The sequence below is a fragment of the Schistocerca americana genome, chromosome 1 (assembly GCF_021461395.2).
Source record: "Schistocerca americana isolate TAMUIC-IGC-003095 chromosome 1, iqSchAmer2.1, whole genome shotgun sequence".
Classification (NCBI taxonomy): domain Eukaryota; kingdom Metazoa; phylum Arthropoda; class Insecta; order Orthoptera; family Acrididae; genus Schistocerca; species Schistocerca americana.
The window spans coordinates 374,759,384-374,778,791 of NC_060119.1; the positions used below are offsets into that span (position 1 = coordinate 374,759,384).

The window sequence follows — 19,408 nt, forward strand, 5'->3', positions numbered from 1 at the left end:
AATTTCAACAGCTTCCTTAATAACATTATCCCAACAGCTGGAAGTGCATGCCAGAATCTCCGTGTTGTTTTATTCCGCACGATAACCGATGCCAAGACAATGGTTTGCAATATCTCCCCAATCCTTCACAGTCCTGACAGTCTGGTCAATGTAAGTCAAGCCGCAACCGCAACGAATACTATAGCCACCCTCCTTACGCAAGGCAAGATCATAATTTACGGAACCCAAGGGTTCGCTGGTGGTCGAAAAACACACTTCACGTCGTATTTCCGCAAGACAGACCAATCTTCTTCGAAATTATCCCTATGTAAGGCAAAAAGCCCGTAGACTTTGGTGACACCTCGGTGCTGTCATCACTCACTCGGTGCACAGTTTATCGATAGCGCAACGCACGTCTGATCTGTCTTTCACTATAAACATTCTAACGAAAGGTGACTTCGAGATGGCTTAACTCAGCTCGAAAAGCCTTATGATCCGAGAGGACCTGAAGCCTGTGAACCAATTTACGGATTACCCCTTCACGCTGAGCCGGATGGCGGCAACTACCAGCCTGCAGATACAAGTGGTACGAGTAGGATTCCTATAAACGGCACGTCCCAACGTACTATCCACCTTCCTTGTGGCCAACACATCAGGGAAGGGAAGGCAGCCATGCTTTTCCACCTCCATCGTAAAACAATTTATTTGAACACTTGGTATGTTGACTGTAAGATTTTTATTCGGGGATTTCGAAATAATAGTTAAAAATTTACTGACAGACGGCTGGCACACTGTGCAGCTCGTATCAGTGTGCATAAACAAATTCATCGTCTGGAAGCGGTCTTTGCAAAATGGTTCAAATGGCTCTGAGCACTATGGGACTTAACTTCTTAGGTTATCAGTCCCCTAGAACTTAGAACTACTTAAACCTAACGAACCTAAGGACATCACACACATCCATGCCCGAGGCAGGATTCGAACCTACGACCGTAGCGGTCGCGCGGTTCCAGACTGAAGCGCCTAGAACTGCTCGGCCACTCGGGCCGGCCGGTCTTTGCATTCATATCAAAATAATTCCAAATGTCTGCCCTTCATAATAGATAGGTGCCACAAACGAACAATCGAATTTGCAATCACATCTTATGAAGTGTCAACGGAAATGGATTAAGCTGCCACACAGATCGACAATTCAAGATCGTTCAGCGCGGTGGTATATCGGATAAAACAACACGTTACTGTTACCAGCAACTGTTTATAAATTTCTACAACGCGTTTCAAAGGATTAAACCTCTATCATCAAGTGCACTTTTGTTTATTAATATGACATGTGTGTACTGTGTTACGACTTTGCGGTAACCTGCGGCGCTGTCTAGTAGAGAAACAAAACACTAATTCAGAACATCACTCTGCGGGCTCTTTAATCAAAGATTGAAAGTAAATGTAAATATCAAAGCAAAACAACTCAAATACAATACCTCTAGTGGTCACAGGGTTCTTTCTCTGTCGTAATACACCACATATAAAATTTCACACTTTGAAAACAAAGATGATGGCTAGAAATTAATATGCGCAAACAACACTTAGAAAAACAGAACCATTACTTCAAAGTACAAAGAACATATAGCAAAACAAAACAATCATTTCGGAGCAAGACTTAAAGCACTGTGGATACCTTTGTTTGAGTAGGTGAACAGATGTGTTATAATAAGTATTCCAGGTGGTACACAAATCCTTTTCTCTCAAGTTTGTATAACTTAAATTTTTTACTCATTTATGTAATCAGATGAGAAGTTGAAAATGTTAAGTGTAATAATTATGTTACCAACAGTGCCACAAATATACGTAAATAACATTTCAGGTTGGGATTCAGAGACAGCGAATGAAAGCAGTGACAGAAGAGAGCAAAGTTTTGGTTATGCCATATCTGTGGGACTTATATAGGGTCACATCTGTTAGGTGTCGTAGATTAGTAAAACCTGAAGTAACACTTTGATGAAGATTCCAAGTATGCAGATATATATATATATACTCTTAATAACAAAACAGAGACATATCAGGCTGACATGAGTTACAGGCTATTGGTCTGTGGGTAGATCTATTAGATTCAGTGATATACGAGGGTAATCCCAAAAGTTGTTGTTGTTGTTGTGGTCTTCAGTCCTGAGGCTGGTTTGATGCAGGTCTCCACGCTACTCTATCCTGTGCAAGCTTCTTCATCTCCCAGTACCTACTGCAACCTACATCCTTCTGAATCTGCTTAGTGTATTCATCTCTTGGTCTCCCTCTACGATGTTTACCCTCCACGCTGCCCTCCAATACTAAATATGTGATCCCTTGATGCCTCAGAACATGTCCTACCAACCGATCCCTTCTTCTAGTCAAGTTGTGCCACAAACTCCTCTTCTCCCCAATCCTATTCAATACCTCCTCATTCGTTATGTGATCTACCCATCTAATCTTCAGCATTCTTCTGTAGCACCACATTTCGAAAGCTTCTATTCTCTTCTTGTCCAAACTATTTATCGTCCATGTTTCACTTCCATACATGGCTACACTCCATACAAATACTTTCAGAAATGACTTCCTGACACTTAAATCTATACTCGATGTTAACAAATTTCTCTTCTTCAGAAATGCTTTCCTTGCCATTGCCAGTCTACATTTTATATCCTCTCTACTTCGACCATCATCAGTTATTTTGCACCCCAAATAGCAAAACTCCTTTACTGCTTTAAGTGTCTCATTTCCTAATCTAATTCCCTCAGCATCACGCGACTTAATTCGACTACATTCCATTACTCTTGTTTTGCTTTTATTGACGTTCATCTTATATCCTCCTTTCAAGACAATGTCAATTCCGTTCAACTGCTCTTCCAGGTCCTTTGCTGCCTCTGACAGAATTAGTCATCGGCGAACCTCAAAGTTTTTATTTCTTCTCCATGGATTTTAATACCTACTCCGAATTTTTCTTTTGTTTCTTTTACTGCTTGCTCAATATACAGATTGAATAACATCGGGGAGAGGCTACAACCCTGTCTCACTCCCTTCCCAACCACTGCTTCCCTTTCATGTCCCTCGGCTCTTATAACTGCCATCTGGTTTCTGTACAAATTGTAAATAGCCTTTCGCTCCCTGTATTTTGCTCCTGCCACCTTCAGAATTTGAAAGAGAGTATTCCAGTCAACATTGTCAAAAGCTTTCTCTAAGTCTACAAATCCTAGAAACGTAGGTTTGCCTTTTCTTAATCTAGCTTCTGAAATAAGTCGTAGGGTCAGTATTGCCTCACGTGTCCCCATATTTCTACGGAATCCAAACTGATCTTCCCCAAGGTCGGCTTCTACCAGTTTTTCCATTCGTCTGTAAAGAAGTCGCGTTATTATTTTGCAGCCGTGACTTATTAAACTGATAGTTGGGTAATTTTCACATCTGTCAACGCCTGCTTTCTTTGGGATTGGAATTATTATATTCTTCTTGAAGTCTGAGGGTATTTCGCCTGTTTCGTACATCTTGCTCACCAGATGGTAGAGTTTTGTCAGGACTGGCTCTCCCAAGGCCGTCAGTAGTTCCAATGGAATGTTGTCTACTCCGGGGGCCTTGTTTCGACTCAGGTCTTTCAGTGCTCTGTCAAACTCTTCACGCAGTATCATATTTTCCATTTCATCTTCATCTACATCTTCTTCCATTTCCATAATATTGTCTTCAAGTACATCGCCCTTGTATAGACCCTATCCCAAAAGTAAGGCCTCCTATTTCTTTATAAGTATAGAACTCTGTTTGTGTGCATTTGGTCACAGTGTTATGAAGAGTGCTTCACGCGCTGTGTGTAAACATGCGCACGCCGCGCTGAGGAGCTGTCTTGGCTCGGCAGTCGTTGAGAATGGAGCTCCCATTTGATGTTACCGCCAAGTGCGAATTTCGCGCAGTTATTCGGTTTTTGAACGCAAAGGGCACTGCGCCGATTGAAGTCCATCGCCAATTGACGGAAGTGTATGGTGAGCCGTCCATGGATGTCAAAAGTGTTCGTAAGTGGTATAGAGAGTTTGCCGGTAAAGTTATGACAATTTTTTTTTTTTTTTTTGGGATCGGAAAGGGGTATTGTTGGTCGACTTTATGCTCACTGGGACCACAATTAACGCTAACAGTTACTGTGAGACTCCGAAAACACTCAAACGGGCAATTCAGAACCGGGAAAGAGGAATGTTGAGCAAGGGCGTACACATTCTCTATGACAACGCTCGCCCACACATCGCTCGGCAAATCCTTGCTGTTCTGCAACGGTTTCAGTGGAACATGATCACCCATTCACCCTATAGCCCTGACTTGGCGCCCAGTGACTATCACCTGTTCCAAAGGTTAAAAGAACATTTGGCCGGAAAGCGATTCAGCTCCGACGATGAGGTGAAAGAAGAGGTTAATAACTTTCTGAACAGCATAGCGGCGAGCTGGTATGACATGGGCCTACAAAAATTGCCAAAGCGTCTACAAAAAAAGCATTGATTGGTGATGAATGGATCTGCAATATATTTAGCTGGTCAAATGAAGACACACAATGACGCGTCCTTCAAACTCTGTCAGGCGCTGGTACCGCTGCTTCACACGAGCGCGTGACATTTCAGCGTCCTTCGAGTGATCACGCAACATCTGACTGTGACGACGAACACCGTCTTCAGGGAATACCTCATCCTCCGGTGTATACACGTAGTGCCATTCCCTCTAAGATTTGTAATATGTGGAAAAATTATATACCTTTGTTTAAGTTCTCAGCAATTTATCTCTTTTCAGATTTTTGGGCTGTTGTTGCTGGTAGCACGACTGATATCACTTTAGGCCGATAGGCTAACATGTCATCTCTGCCCTGAGTGAGTCCGCAGCTCGTGGTCGTGCGGTAGCGTTCTCGCTTCCCACGCCCGGGTTCCCGGGTTCGATGTCCGGCGGGGTCAGGGATTTTCTCTGCCTCGTGATGACTGGGTGTTGTGTGCTGTCCTTAGGTTAGTTAGGTTTAAGTAGTTCTAAGTTCTATGGGACTGATGACCTTAGATGTTAAGTCCCATAGTGCTCAGAACCATTTGCCCTGGGTGGATACCTCTCGGGATTATGTTTATGGCGCCAGCTCTAAGAAACCCGTCGTGGCTGCTCGAGCAACCCTCATCATGGCCTCGGAGACATGTTGCAGCATCTAAGCAAGGTGTGACACCTTGGCGAGTACTGAAGTCAGTGGTTCGACAAGTGATGCCGGATCTTCATTGATGCCAGCGGGGGTTGTACACTACTGGCCATTAAAATTGCTACACCAAGAAGAAATGCAGATGATAAACGGGTATTCATTGGACAAATATATTATACTAGAACTGACATGTGATTACATTTTCACGTTCACCGTTCAACAAGAGTAGTGATGACGTATTGTGACGAGCCAGCTGCTCGGCCACCATTGACCAGACGTTTTCAATTGGTGAGAGATCTGGATAATGTGCTGGCCAGGGCAGCAGTAGAGCATTTTCTGTATCCAGAAAGGCCCGTACAGGACCTGCAGCATGCAGTCGTGCATTATCCTACTGAAATGTAGGGTTTCGCAGGGATCGAATGAAGGGTAGAGCCACGGGTCGTAACACATCTGAAATGTAACGTCCACTGTTCAAACTGCCGTCAATGCGAACAAGAGGTGACCGAGACGTGTAACCAATGGCACCCTATACCATCACGCCGGATGATACGCCACTATGGCAATGACGAATACACGCTTCCAATGTGCGTTCACCGCGATGTCGCCAAACACGGATACGACCATCATGATGCAGTAAACAGAACCTGGATTCATCCGAAAACATGACGTTTTGCCATTCGTGCAACAGGTTCGTCGTTGAGTACACCATCGCAGGCGCTCCTGTCTGTGATGCAGCGTCAAGGGTAACCGCAGCCATGGTTTCCGAGCTGATAGTACATGCTGCTGCATACGTCGTCGAGCTGTTCGTGCAGATGGTTGTTGTCTTGCAAAAGTCCCCATCTGTTGACTCGGTGATCGATACGTGGCTGCACGATCCGTTAGAGCCATGCGGATAAGATGCCTGTCATCTCGACTGCTAGTGATACGAGGCCGTCGGGATCCAGCACGGCGTTCCGTATTACCCTCCCGAACCCACCGATTCCATAATCTGCTAACAGTCATTGGATCTCGACCAACGCGTGCAGCAATGTCGCGATACGATGAACCGCAATCGCGATAGGCTACAATCCGACCTTTGTCAAAGTCGGAAACGTGATGGCACGCATTTCTCCTACTTACAGGAGGCATCACAACAATTATAGACATATAGAATTAATGTAAGAGTTGAAAGGTTAACATTGGATGATAGAGCAAATAAGAAAATCTTTGAAGACCAAGGAGCCTTGGAAAAATTGCGTATAGCCTGTAGCAATAAAATAGGTCCATTTAGTCTTAGACCCGAACGTTAATCTGGCGTTCCTTGGCGTTAGTATACAAGAAAGAATCGATTCAGGTTTGTAACCTATTCCAAGCCCAAAACGTTGTTTGTGTATAAGAAATCGGTTGGAAACTTTCCTCATGTCAGCACATTGTCGGTTCAAAATGGTTCAAATGGCTCTGAGCACTATGGGACTTAACAGCTGTGGTCATCAGTCCCCCAGAACTTAGGACTACTTAAACCTAACTAACCTAAGGACATCACACACATCCATGCCCGAGGCAGGATTCGAACCTGCGACCGTAGCAGTCGCGCCACATTGTAGGTGTCGCCACCGGCGCCAACCTTGTGTGAATGCTCTGAGAAGCTAATCATTTGCATATCACAACATCTTCATCCTGTCGGTTAAATTTCGCGTCTGTAGCACGTCCTGGTGTAGCAATTTTAATGGCCAGTAGTGTAGCTTAGAAGGGCGCTGCTTCTGCGCTGACAGCGGTTTGATCGTTTCCGCTTCTGCCGCCAGCCTAACTGGTGTCTCCTGATGGGCGGCGAATTTTCCCCCTGGGAAGAGTGGGTGGTCTCGCTGCTCCTATGGCGTGTTAGTCCTGGAGCGCCTCACCGTCCTCTGCTGCTTCCTGGAGTGAGGGCAGCTTTGGGCTCATCGCTGGCCAGGCTCTCCTGCAGTCTGTGTGTCCGGGCGCGGACGTCGGAGCAGTGGGCCTTCTCGAGAGCATTGCCCGGAACGTTGCGTACCCAAGTAGCTCTCAACACCGCTGCCGCCACAGTTCTTTCACCTTGGCGAGTGCGACTTCGGTTGTAGCCACTGAGAACCCGCGTGGTCGCCCGCACACTTCACGCGTGTCTCGGAGGAACAGCAGTGGCGTGTAATATGATCCTCTCTTTGGCAGTGAAAGCACTGAGGCGAGCCTCTCTTACGCCTCAGAGGCTCAACCATGACTGCTGAATTGGCCACCCACGTCACCTGGTAGAATTTCCTGCCCTCCACGCTATCTAGAGCGCAACGATAAGAGAAGGAGACTCCTGCTACTTGGATGATTTGATGTGCACCAGGGAGCGCACATTAGATCCAAGCTCCTCAATTTCCTCTTTGATGTGGTCAACTGCCGCACAGCGCGGAAAGCTCTTACACACCGCCTTTCCAGGACGGTCGCGTGGATGTAGAACGGCAGAGAGAGATGCTAGATCTCTCGTCGTCTTCGAGAAATTCTCGCATTTCCCGATCTGACTAAAACCCCTATGTACTTTGGTCTTATATAAAATCGGGGAGTGGTTCGAAATGATCTATTCAGTCACTCTGTGACCGTAATGGCACCCAAACAGAAAATGACAGAGGCACAAATAATAAAATGTTCCAGGCTATTACGCCGTGGTCGAATGGATTTCGCCTTAAAACCCGACGTTTCGTCCCCATCTGTTGAGAACATTTTCAAGGGGGATCGTAGCTTTGCTTAATGTCCTATTCACACTCTGGCTCGCTACTAGCAACAGCAAAATTCCGCTTCCGCGAGCTTCCCGGCAGTGACGTGACGTCACATGCTTTGAATAAGCGAGCACAATTGGCCGTTGTCGACTGCCGTTGCCCCCTGTTGCTACCACCCCATGGTGGAAGAATGGTACACATCTTCTTCAGCATCGGACTCCAAATGTTATTCAGATTCACGCCTTCCTTCTTCCTATTGAAATTCCTGCAATCTCTATGGCCTCTTTGTATAGCCTTTATGATATCCGCTTCTGGCTGCCAGTACTTGAGTCTCATCAAAATTAATGAGGTGGTCCCCTGGCTGACAGGAATGTTCTGCAACAGCTGATCTGTCAGTGTCCCCTCCTCCGCAATTGCCCTTGTGCTCTTCGAGTCGCTTTTTGACCTTGTTGTAGTACCTACGTACACCTCCGCACAACTACACAGAATCTTATAAATTCCAGCTTCTTCCAGCGGTAGGTGAGCTTCCTTGGCCGATTTCACGTGAGCTTGTATCTTCCATCTAGGTGTGTAGATTACCGCGATGTTCTGCTTTTTCAGGATTTTTCTTATGCAGTCTGTCGCTTTCTTAATGAATGGCAGGAAAACTTTCGATTTCACCGCCGCTTGAGCATCGCTCTAATTTCTACGCAGTGGTCTTATACACTACTGGCCACTAAAATTGCTACACCACGAAGATGATGCGCAACAGACGCGAAATTTAACCGAAAGGAAGAAGATGTTGTCATATGCAAATGATTAGCTTTTCAGATCATTCACACAAGGTTGGCGCCGTGCTGGATCCCAACGGCCTCGTATCACTAGCAGTCGAGATGACAGGCATCTTATCCACATGGCTGATCGTGCTGCCACGTCTCGATCTCTGAGTCAACAGATGGGGACCGTTGCAAGACAACAACCATCTGAACGAACAGTTCGACGACGTTTGCAGCAGCATGGACTATCAGCTCGGAGACCACGGCTGCGGTTACCCTTGACGCTGCATCGCAGACAGGAGCGTCTGCGATTGTGTACTCAACGACGAACCTGGGTGCACGAATGGCAAAACGTCATTTTAATAGCCAGTAGTGCAGCTCTTTTCACCTCGGTGAACGAATAACCATTCTTGAGCATTGCATTGGTGTGAGGTTTTAATTCTGCGTCAAGCAGCTCTGGTTCGTAGATTTTCTTTGTTCTATCCGCCAACGTTTTCATGATGCCTCGCTTTTGTTGTGGGTGATGGTTCGAATCTCGGTGTGGATAACTGTCTGTGTGCTTAGGTTTTCGGTAAACCGATTGCCCCAAGCTACCATCTTCTTCCTTGAAAATTAGTATGTCAAGAAAATTTGATCTTCCGTCTGCATCCACCTACTTGGTAAACTGAATATTCGGATTGATCCCGTTCAGGTGTGTGTGAAAACGATACAGGTCCTCCCTGCCTTGCCGCTGTAGAACAGGTTTATTGTTCGCAATTTCCAGTGCCGGCTCCTCGAATTTTTCCATAAGAAGTTCGATATAACCGGGCTTAAAGGGCTACCGATATCAATTCCATCAGTCTGTTCATAGAACTCTTCGTTCCGTCTGAAATACGTGGTTCTGAGGCAATATTTAAACAGTTCTCCAACAGCGGGAAGGAAAATTCAGCTGTTGCAACACTTCATTGATTGCAACCATAGTGAATAGCGACACCACATCGAAACTACCTAATATGTCCTCCTGTTGTACCATTATGCCGTCTAATTTACTGGTAAAATACGCCGAATTCATGATATTAGAATCGAACCGGCCCACTTACGGTCGTAATAATGGGGAAACGTCGGGTTTTAAGGTGAAATCCATTCGACCGCGGTATAATAGCCCGGAAAATTTTATTAATTGTGATATTTCCGGCCGTGAAAGTTTACATTATGCAAATGACAGAGAAACGAGCGTAATACTGAATTCGGTCTTCCGAAATCGTTTTACCGCGGCAGATCGTAATACTCAAATATGGCTATGAGCACTATGGGACTTAACTTCTGAGGTCATCAGTCGCCTAGAACTTAGAACTACTGAAACCTAACTAACCTAAGGACATCACACACATCCATGCCCGAGGCAGGATTCGAACCTGCGACCGTAGCAGTAGCGCGGTTCCAGACTGTAACGCCTAGAACCGCTTGGCCACCCCGGCCGGCAGATCGTAATACTGTCCATTCTTTCAATCACCGCATTGTAGTGGAAAGGCATCAGTACCACATGAGGCACCTGTAAGATTTTACAGAGATTGTGTGAAACAATTTGTTCCCCTTCTAGCAGCTGTTTGCGTAGGTGGCTGGAGCAACGAACGATCCCTAGCGACATTAAAATAGCGCAGTCATTCCCGTTTTCAAGAAGGGCCGTAGGAAAGGTGCACATAATTATAGGTTTCTATCGTTGATATCAATCTGTCCTGTAATTATGGAGTATGTTCAATGCCCGTGTATTATGACGTTTTTGCAGAATGAAAATCTCCTCTATAAAAGTCAACGTGGATTCCGTAAACTGAGATCTTGCGAAACTCAGCTCGCTCTGTTCCTCAATAAGATCCACAGCGATGCAGAAATCGCCACTCAGGTTGGTGCCATGTTCCTCTAATTTTGGAAGGCATCTCACGCTGTCCCGCACTGTCGTTTAGTAAAAAATGTGCGAGCTTACCGACTATCGGAATAGATTTGTGATTTGATGCAAGACTTTCTTGCAGGCAGAACTCAACACTTCGCTCGTAATGGAAAAAAAATCAATAGATGTGTAGGTAACTTCGGAAGTAACGCAAGGAATTATTACAGAACCGTTGCTGATTAAAATTCATATACAAACGATGTAGTAGAACGAGTCGGAGACTGTTTAAGGCTGTCGTAGATTATGTGATTGTCTATAAGAAGGCAGCAACGCCAGAACACAGTCACAACTTGCAGCAGGACAAACGCATGATCGATGAGTGGTGCAGGAATGGCACCTGATCTTGAATTAAAATAAACTTAACATGAAATCCTGATTCAGGGCTTCCGTAGCATCGGTGGTTTCATGCTAAAGGCACTGGTACTTAAAAACAAAATGAATAAAATGATGGGTTCCGACAGAGACCATAGGGGCCCAAAGGATTAAGGAAATGTAATTCATATACTAAAGAAGTAGTTTAATTAGCACTTGGTAGATCGATTCTAGAGTGTTGTTAATCAATCTGGGATCGTTACCAGCTAGGAAGATGGAAAAAAACCCAAGGAAGGGAGGCATGTTTCGTCACGGAATCGTTTAGACCGCGCGGAAGCGTTACTGATATGTTCAAAACACCAGTGGCAGACCTGCAAGAGGGATAGTGTGCACCACGGAAATATTTGCTACTGAAATTTCTAGGGAGTTCTTTCCTGAAAAAGTCGAACAATAAAGTGCTTCCTCCCACAAACGTCTTGCGATATAACCTCAAAGAGAAAATTCATGAATCTGGAGCTAATACAGAGGCTTACCAACAACACTCTTCCCACGCTCGCTGGTGGAACAGAGAAGGGAGGATCAGTTAGTGGTGACAGCAGTACTCCTCATTACACACCGTCAGGCGACCTACGAAATACTGATGCAGATGGACTCTCAACAGATCCCTTCCCGCAGACGTCACGGTGCAGACCGCGGTTGTCCGATTGTCGAGAAACAAATGGAAGACTTTGAAACGTCCTTTACCTCACAGGCGACTGGAAATGGGCTGCGTTAAGACAGCCTGGTGAATGGCACCGGGCGGGAGCTCGCCCCTTCTATGGTGTTTGGAGGTGCGACGGTTCGCATGGCCTGCTTCTGTTCTACTAACGGTTCTAACCTGTTGGCGGTGGTAGTTTCACTTGGAATGGAAATGTGTTGAGGACGAGTCACCCGTTTCGGCGCAACGGTCGTTCAGGCACGGCGCACAACGCTGCTATAGATCTCTCCTGCCCTCCAGTAGTTGTGACCGCTACCTGTGTCTTCTGTGGCGAGCGGTAGCCGATCGTAGGTCGAGTTTTGGTCCTCTTAACGATTGTACTGTTCGTTGTGGAGACTGAACAGCACCGCCGCCGCCTCCCGATACTACTCACCTCATCTCTTATCTGCGAGTAGCTATTCAGGGCGTTGGGAAATCCCTCCACGTAGTCGCTCGCACCTGTCGTGACCATGTTCATGCCCGCGTATGCTGGCCATGTCGCCGCACATTGGGGGACCGCATGCGGACGACGATCTGCCACTTTCTTCGCTGTCTCACGTCTATTTGCTCTCTGCGGAGCCTCAGTTCCTGGCTGACCTACGTTAATATCTGACACTGTTCATGCCCCTTCTGTGCCGTACAAGGTCTGGTAACAACACTTAATATGAGCAACACAATGTACTCTGCTGCCCGCTGTACCTGGCACAGGGACTTGCAAAAATTCAAATGGCTCCAAGCACTACGGCACTTAACACCTGAGATCATCAACCCCTTGACTTAGAACTACTTAAACCTAACTAACCTAAGGGTTAACTAACTGAAGCGCCTGGAACCGCTTGGTCACAGCGGCCGGCCAGAACTTTCAACTCTAATCATTTACGTACCCTCCGATGGTGTGTTCGTGTACAAAGTTAGACTAACATCCGACCATGTCTTCTAGGTGACTCACTTTTTTCGTCACGAAGCATATATCAATGATCTGCCACCGAACACGACGGACGCCAAAAAATTGTTCTCTTCGCCGAAGGCACAATATATTGTCAAACACGTTGAATGTAATATAAATGACGGAGGCAACAGGATATCAGTAACACCAAAACGTTATTTGCAGACAATATGTTAACGCTTAACTGCAACAAAACACAATGCAAATAGTTTCTGACACAGAAATCTTGTAAAAGCTAAATTGTATTGTCAGAAGGCGGTCAAGTAAGTCAGTGAATTCGATTATTTTAAATTCTCGGGATTTAAACTAGGTGCAACTGTTTTTTAGAAGTGTCGCATTCAAGATCTTGTGCAGAAAACGAATGCTGTATTTTTCACAATAACAATGATCTCCTTTCACTCTGACACTAAAATACGAGGGCTTGTTTACTTTGCTTACTTTCAGTCTATTATCTCGTGTGATCCGGTGAACATTAGACGGAGAAATTATGTATACTTGCATAACACTTCCTTAAGTACTGTACTGGAAAGTGTTTTATTTTAAATGGACTTTCACAAAAACAAAAAAAATATGAGTGATGACTCCTACGTACTCAAATCAAAGGTGAAAGATTTCCTTGTAGCAGACTCCTTATATTCTGTAAAGGAGTTCGTCGGACTATTGGAAAACTTGACTCTGTAATGTGCCATTTATTTCTATAGTTTCGTTTAAGTGTTTTAGTAATTCTTTAATTCTTTGTTTAGAAATTCTGTAATCAGCTTTCCGTAAGCTGTGTACTGACTCGTTCCATGACCAAATAGCTTAGGCTTGATGCATAAATAAAATGTGAGGTAATGTTGTGGCTCCCCATAAGACGACAATGGTGACAGCGGATCGGTCCCGTCTCGTGATAATTGGAGGATTGTAGCATATCCCACAAATTCTTCTCACGAACACATATCGAGAATAATTATCAGGTCAAAACTGCGAAATTCTCTTTATGTGGAGAGTCGTCGACCGTACAGAGCAACCTCTCAAAGCCGACGGTATATACCACAACGGAGACGTATGACACTGAGGCTGCCGGTACGTGGTTAGGCGTCTTGGCGCACTTAATGCAAGGTAACGACCTTGGAGCTGGGTTATAGAATGTGGCCGAATTTGCCTGTACTTCTTTGTTTTTCTTCCTTCCTGGAATTTTCATCAGGGCTATGAAATGTCACTATTCAACCCCTGGCTCACTTCGTACACCTCTAGTTCACTTCGCACTAGATTTCAATACGCCAATGATTCAGAAATACGACACGGCTTTGTAATAAGTTTTCTATCTCTTGCTGTTTCGCACCGACTCATTACTAATTATTTTAACACATTTATCCTTGCCACTGCAAAACTTGCTAGTTGCCTATTATGTTGGTATTATTATTTTTTCCATACAGTGAATCACATACATATCATTTATGGTTGAAATGCCCCTAAGCGTTCCAGTGTTACGCGAGACTTACACTAATATGTAGATAGACTTACACTAATATGTAGATTCGACGTGAAAAACAATGTGTAATATACTCTTTTCAGCACCCGAGTTTATTGTATCTGATAAGACGTCTTGAAAGAAAAGTTCACATATTTCAAGTAATGCAATTAAAGTTAAATGCATAACAGCACTGAATATCTGTGACAGTATAAAGATGGATACCTCCACGCGAAAGAAAATTTTGTATGAGAACAGCACGAAAAATCTCGTGGTGCGTATTACATGACTAATGATGTTGCAATAAATTAAAAAACTTTCCTTATTTCTTCCCGGCCAGGTCTGAACTCATTCTCACAATTTTATCAAAGCTCGTTTATAACGTCAAGTTTATTTTGTAGTTTCCTCCCATTATTTCATACAACGCAGTACACCGCCACTTCGAAACTTCATGTTCATTTCTGCGAACTGTTGCAACTTTCATACTAATTTCAACAATGATTAACACCACAGTGTAACTAGTTGAGAAAACCCTTCTATTACAACAGGATCCGGTACGTAACGATTACCTAATATACCGGCTAATAGATTAGCACCGGCTGCCTCAGTGATTAGCAGTGTCGCCCTTTGCCCAGCAGCGGACTTCAATTACGGTCTTGAAACTCTCGCGTAATATTGTATAGTTAAGTTAGAGAGTATTAAAGACAGATTTTATAATTTCCCTCACTGAATCACACGGAAACCATCTTCGACAAACATTTTTTTTTTCATATTAGTCCTTCTTTTCGAAGACTGCTGCAGTTTCTTAAATGAAACTCTTTGCTATAGATAATTGTGACGACTTACTGTGTTATTTCTTAAAACTAAGAGATTCATGACGGCGTACGGTTACTCCGTTCAATAAAATATATTTGTGAACATTTTTGAAAAGAAAAATCGATGAAAATATGAACTGGGGCATAGGTATGAATTTCTATGTACCAGGTGGTTACAGTTAAACTGAAAGTGCTGGAGTGTGGGCTGTATACATCGCAGGACACTGAAGCACCGTAGGTACGTCCATTAATCACATGGCTCGTGGATTATGCTGGAGAGAATTATAATTCCACTTTTTACCACCAGGTGAAAATATGGCGCTGTGAGCAGTCAGAATATGGTGTTGGTGCAGGAAAAGGGAAGGAATGATCAAACACACGACAATGGTGGCACATTTATTAGGATATGGTAACAAGTTCCATGTGTTCAATATGGTCTCCCCACTCAGGAATATGCTGCGTCCGTAACACAGCACGGCCGACAGTTGCTCGCAGCATATCCGGTGTAACCGAAGTGATATGCCGTTGTATGTTATCCTCTAGATGAGGAAGAGTGCGGATGCGTCCCTAATAGACACGGTCTTTCAGATATTCCCGCAGCCAGAAGTCACATGAGCTAGGTCGGGGGATGTGGAAGACCGCACCTCTTGGAATTGCATAGAGATGTACGAATAACAGGGCTGCGAGGTATCGTCTCCTAGAAGAAAAACGGACAGAGAATGAGTGATGTTTTGAAACCACACCACACAGTCACATAGGCTGAGTGCAGTGGATGTTCCTGCATAACATGTGTCGGAGTAGATCCCCATATGCGACAGTTCTGTGCATTCACGGCACTGTGAAGAGTAAAATGTGCCTCGTCCGTCCAAATAATATTCCCTGGCCACATCATATCTATTTCCATGTGAGACAAAAAACGACGAGCAAAGTCACGGATTTGTAGCTTCATATGGTGCACGTTCTGAATCTTGGAGGGATACCAGTATAAAATGCGCCGCAGAATCTTTTGAACTGTTGACCAGGGAAGAGAGTATTCCTGTGAGACAGCTCGAGCACTGGCTGCAGAATCTGAGGTATGTCCTAGGCAGTCGGCTACAGCTATATCAACTTTTTTGACAATTGCCATGGTTTAGGCCGCCCTTTCTCACTGGTGCGCCACCTAATTCACCTGTTTCTTCAAATTTCTTGATCATATTCTTTAGCTAATTTGTTGACATGTGGCCTCTTCGCAGCTGCTTCGGTCCGCGATATTCCCACAATGCAGTGGTACTATTGCTGCCGCTCGGATAAAACAATTTCACCGCAGTGCACGGGCTTCCTTGTGAATAGCCATTGCGTTTCGTACGAAAAACTTCGTGCTCCTTAACCCTTTACACCAATAGTAGTTATTTTTTCAATTTGTTAGCTTTCTGGCTGTGCCTATTCAGACATCTGAATCGTAATGTCAATTATGGCGATACCATCGTAAAGACTACATAACACCCTGCCCCGAGAGAAGGAACTCTCATCCCGGTAGGGAATCAAACCAGAACCCCTTCTCATAGCAATCCACCGCGATGACCGAGCAGCTACCGAGGCAGACCCAACATTCACTTCACAAAAGAAAGCAACACGTGTCGCCAGGCGACAAACAGCATACTGATGTCAAAACAGGAAATATTTCACATTTTGACAGCATACAGCATAATATTTTCACCTGGTGGCAGAAAATGGAGCTATTAATTTTCTCAGCATTATCCGCAAGTGCACCGATTAATGAACATAGCTACGGTGTTTCAGCGTCCTGCGATATATACAGCCAGCACTGCAGCTCTCGGAACAGAGTCAGTTTAATTATAACCATCCGGTACTTGGTGAAATTAGTCACAGTTATGTTTCCAATCCAGAAGCCGAATTTGTAAGGATTTTATCAGGCCTATTGGTTACAATATGAAATCTAAAGAGTATCATCAAGAATCCTTCAGCTTCAAATCATGGAAAATATTCTTTCCTAACAAACTCATGGGCTGCTAAAACTCGCTTATTGCTCACAGAATTCTGTAAAGCAATATACACACATTCCATTATAGCTCTGTTTTGCCATGAGACATCAGCGAACTGTCTTAATACAGAGGAAGTGCTTATAATTACACGGTAAATGTACTGTGTCATAAAAACACTACGAAGATTCATTTGCTACGTAATGTTTTTTCATAGTTTTGTCTTTCAGAACTTCACCATGCCTATTACACTCTTGTTGAAATAAACCCTTAAAAGTTCCAGGAAACTTCATCTTTTTTTTTTACTATGTCAGTACCAAGTGAACTACTCCTTGACAACTTGAACATATGACACTAAGCTGTCCAGTTTTCTGGTAGTGATATTCCATTTATTTCACGGCTTTTATATTTTGTATTAGATCTGTCAACTAACTACCATTATCCTCCTGTGCGGACCATTTCAACTGCTTTCAGTTCTTTTGTTTTTAATTTTTTGCTTTTCCGACTATCAACGTTGCATTTACATATAGTGTTTACCACTGTATGCCGTGTTGGTTCTTTAACAACTTTATGCGGACGTTTGATGGCAATAGAATTATTATGCAGCAGAAATACATTTTTTGTTTTTGGTAGCACGCTTCTAGCGTCTTTTTGGCTTGTCTATGCAGCAGTCTCAAATCACTTTTTCTACTGTTTCTTCCTCTGTGTTATTGTTTAGCGAACCTCAATTACCTTCCCTGCTACTCCTCATCTCTTTATTCATTGTTTCGTTTACCATTTATCTATATCTATAGAAGCACCTTCATATACTTAATTTAGCAGTTATTCTGAGCTGCTCATACTTTTACTTTAAAATTCATGTGGCATCTGTACTTATTCTTTTTCTTTTTGTGCTCTTATCTTTCCATACAGTTCTTTCCTTGTGTCTTTGACTTTTAATCGACATTCTGGTGGCAATAAGCTATAATACCTTCTCTCTGCTTTCACACGAAATCTTGTTCCTCTATACTGCTTGTATTACATGTATTTGATTTTGTAAACATCATAGATGCCTCGTGTGTCACTATTTCTTCCGAAGACCTTATTTGCCCACAGAACGCAGGAGACTTCCTCTTGATCCACAATGATATCATGCTTTTAGTTATTTCTTTCTTGGAATATCAAACATAAGTTTACAAGAACTTCGGGATACCTTTATCTCTTGTGAACGCAAATATCTGGGTTTGGACACCTACAGTATTTTATGCCCATTTTGTGTTCATCGAGCGGCCGGCTGGTGTGGCCGTGCGGTTAAAGGCGCTTCAGTCTGGAACCGCATGACCGCTACGGTCGCAGGTTCGAATCCTGCCTCGGGCATGGATGTGTGTGATGTCCTTAGGTTAGTTACGTTTAAGTAGTTCTAAGTTCTAGGGGACTGATGACCACTGATGTTAAGTCCCATAGTGCTCAGAGCCATTTGAATCTTTTTTTTTTTTTTTTTTGTTCATCGAGCGTAATAGTCGATTTTTCCCCCCAAACCATTCATGCGATCATTGCCTCCATTCTACCATCATAACTTCGGAAACAGTTTCAGAATTGACCGCGTTCGCGATCAGATTACCCGGTATTAGACCTCAAGTCATTCCCCAGCTGCTACATCGGCGATAGCAACGCGTCCACTTTAAAAGCGCCATTCAGTTGAGCTAATTTCTCCATCTCATTGCACTTTATTTTATGGCAGTTGTGTTTTGTGGTGCACTATTTCATGAATTCGACGACTGCATAATGCTAAACTTCTGTCAAAATTGGATAAGTTGCAAGAGTGCCATGCGAGGAGCCGCCATCAAGCGGAAAAAGAAAATTTGAACTTGTTGTACCTGTATGGTGCGATAAGTGAAGCGTCACGGAACTCAATAGATCACCTGAGTTGGCTCTTACTCTGCTGGATATTAAAATTACAACACAAAGACATGAAACATACGTCAAATTTACATTAAAAGTGCTACATGATTAGATATAGAAATGATTACCACTTCAGCGCAATCGCACAAAGAGCATAGGTGGTGGTGGGGTGGGTAGTGTTTAACGTCCCGTCGACAACGAGGTCATTCGAGACGGAGCGCAAGCTCGGGTTAGGGAAGGATTGGGAAGGAAATCGGCCGTGCCCGCACAAAGAGCATAGGAGGAAGGGTATATGCAGTCCGTGCACAGCTTGTTTAAAATATAATGACCTGGTTTCAAAATACCACATTTATGGATAAAAACATATTACAAACACGGGATGTATTGAAAAATACTAGCGAAATCCTAAATGAAGTATTAGCTATGTTGACGAACTGTCTGTTGGCTTCTGTCTCGGGTTCTTCGGCCGACGTTCGTCTGACGATTTTTCCCAACGTTTCGCCAGCACGAGTGGATGGCATTGCGAAGTTTCACCCTCGATTGCTAGCGGTGGACTGGAGCCGCGCTCGAGGCCGCAACCCACCAGCAAAGGAGGGTGAAACTGATAATTCCAGCCACTCGTGCTGGCGTAACGTCAGAAAAATCATCAGAAAACGTCCGTCGAAGAATCAAGACAGAAGCAAACAGGCAGTTTGTCAAAAGTGCCTACAAAAGTATCAAAAATTTGTCTTAGCTATGTAATTACAAGTGACCTATGTGTCCACC

At 44.1% G+C, this 19,408-nt stretch overlaps 1 protein-coding gene across 1 annotated transcript in view; it reads right to left on the minus strand.

Annotated features, from left to right (window-relative positions):
* Positions 1-7,016: 7,016 nt before the first annotated feature.
* The window catches only part of LOC124551457 (juvenile hormone esterase-like), a 95,486-nt gene continuing 83,094 nt past the window's right edge, over positions 7,017-19,408 (minus strand). Inside the window, exon 6 of the mRNA XM_047126446.1 lies at positions 7,017-7,224. Coding sequence (XP_046982402.1) covers positions 7,017-7,224 — 208 coding nt within the window. The remainder of the gene's footprint in view (positions 7,225-19,408) is intronic.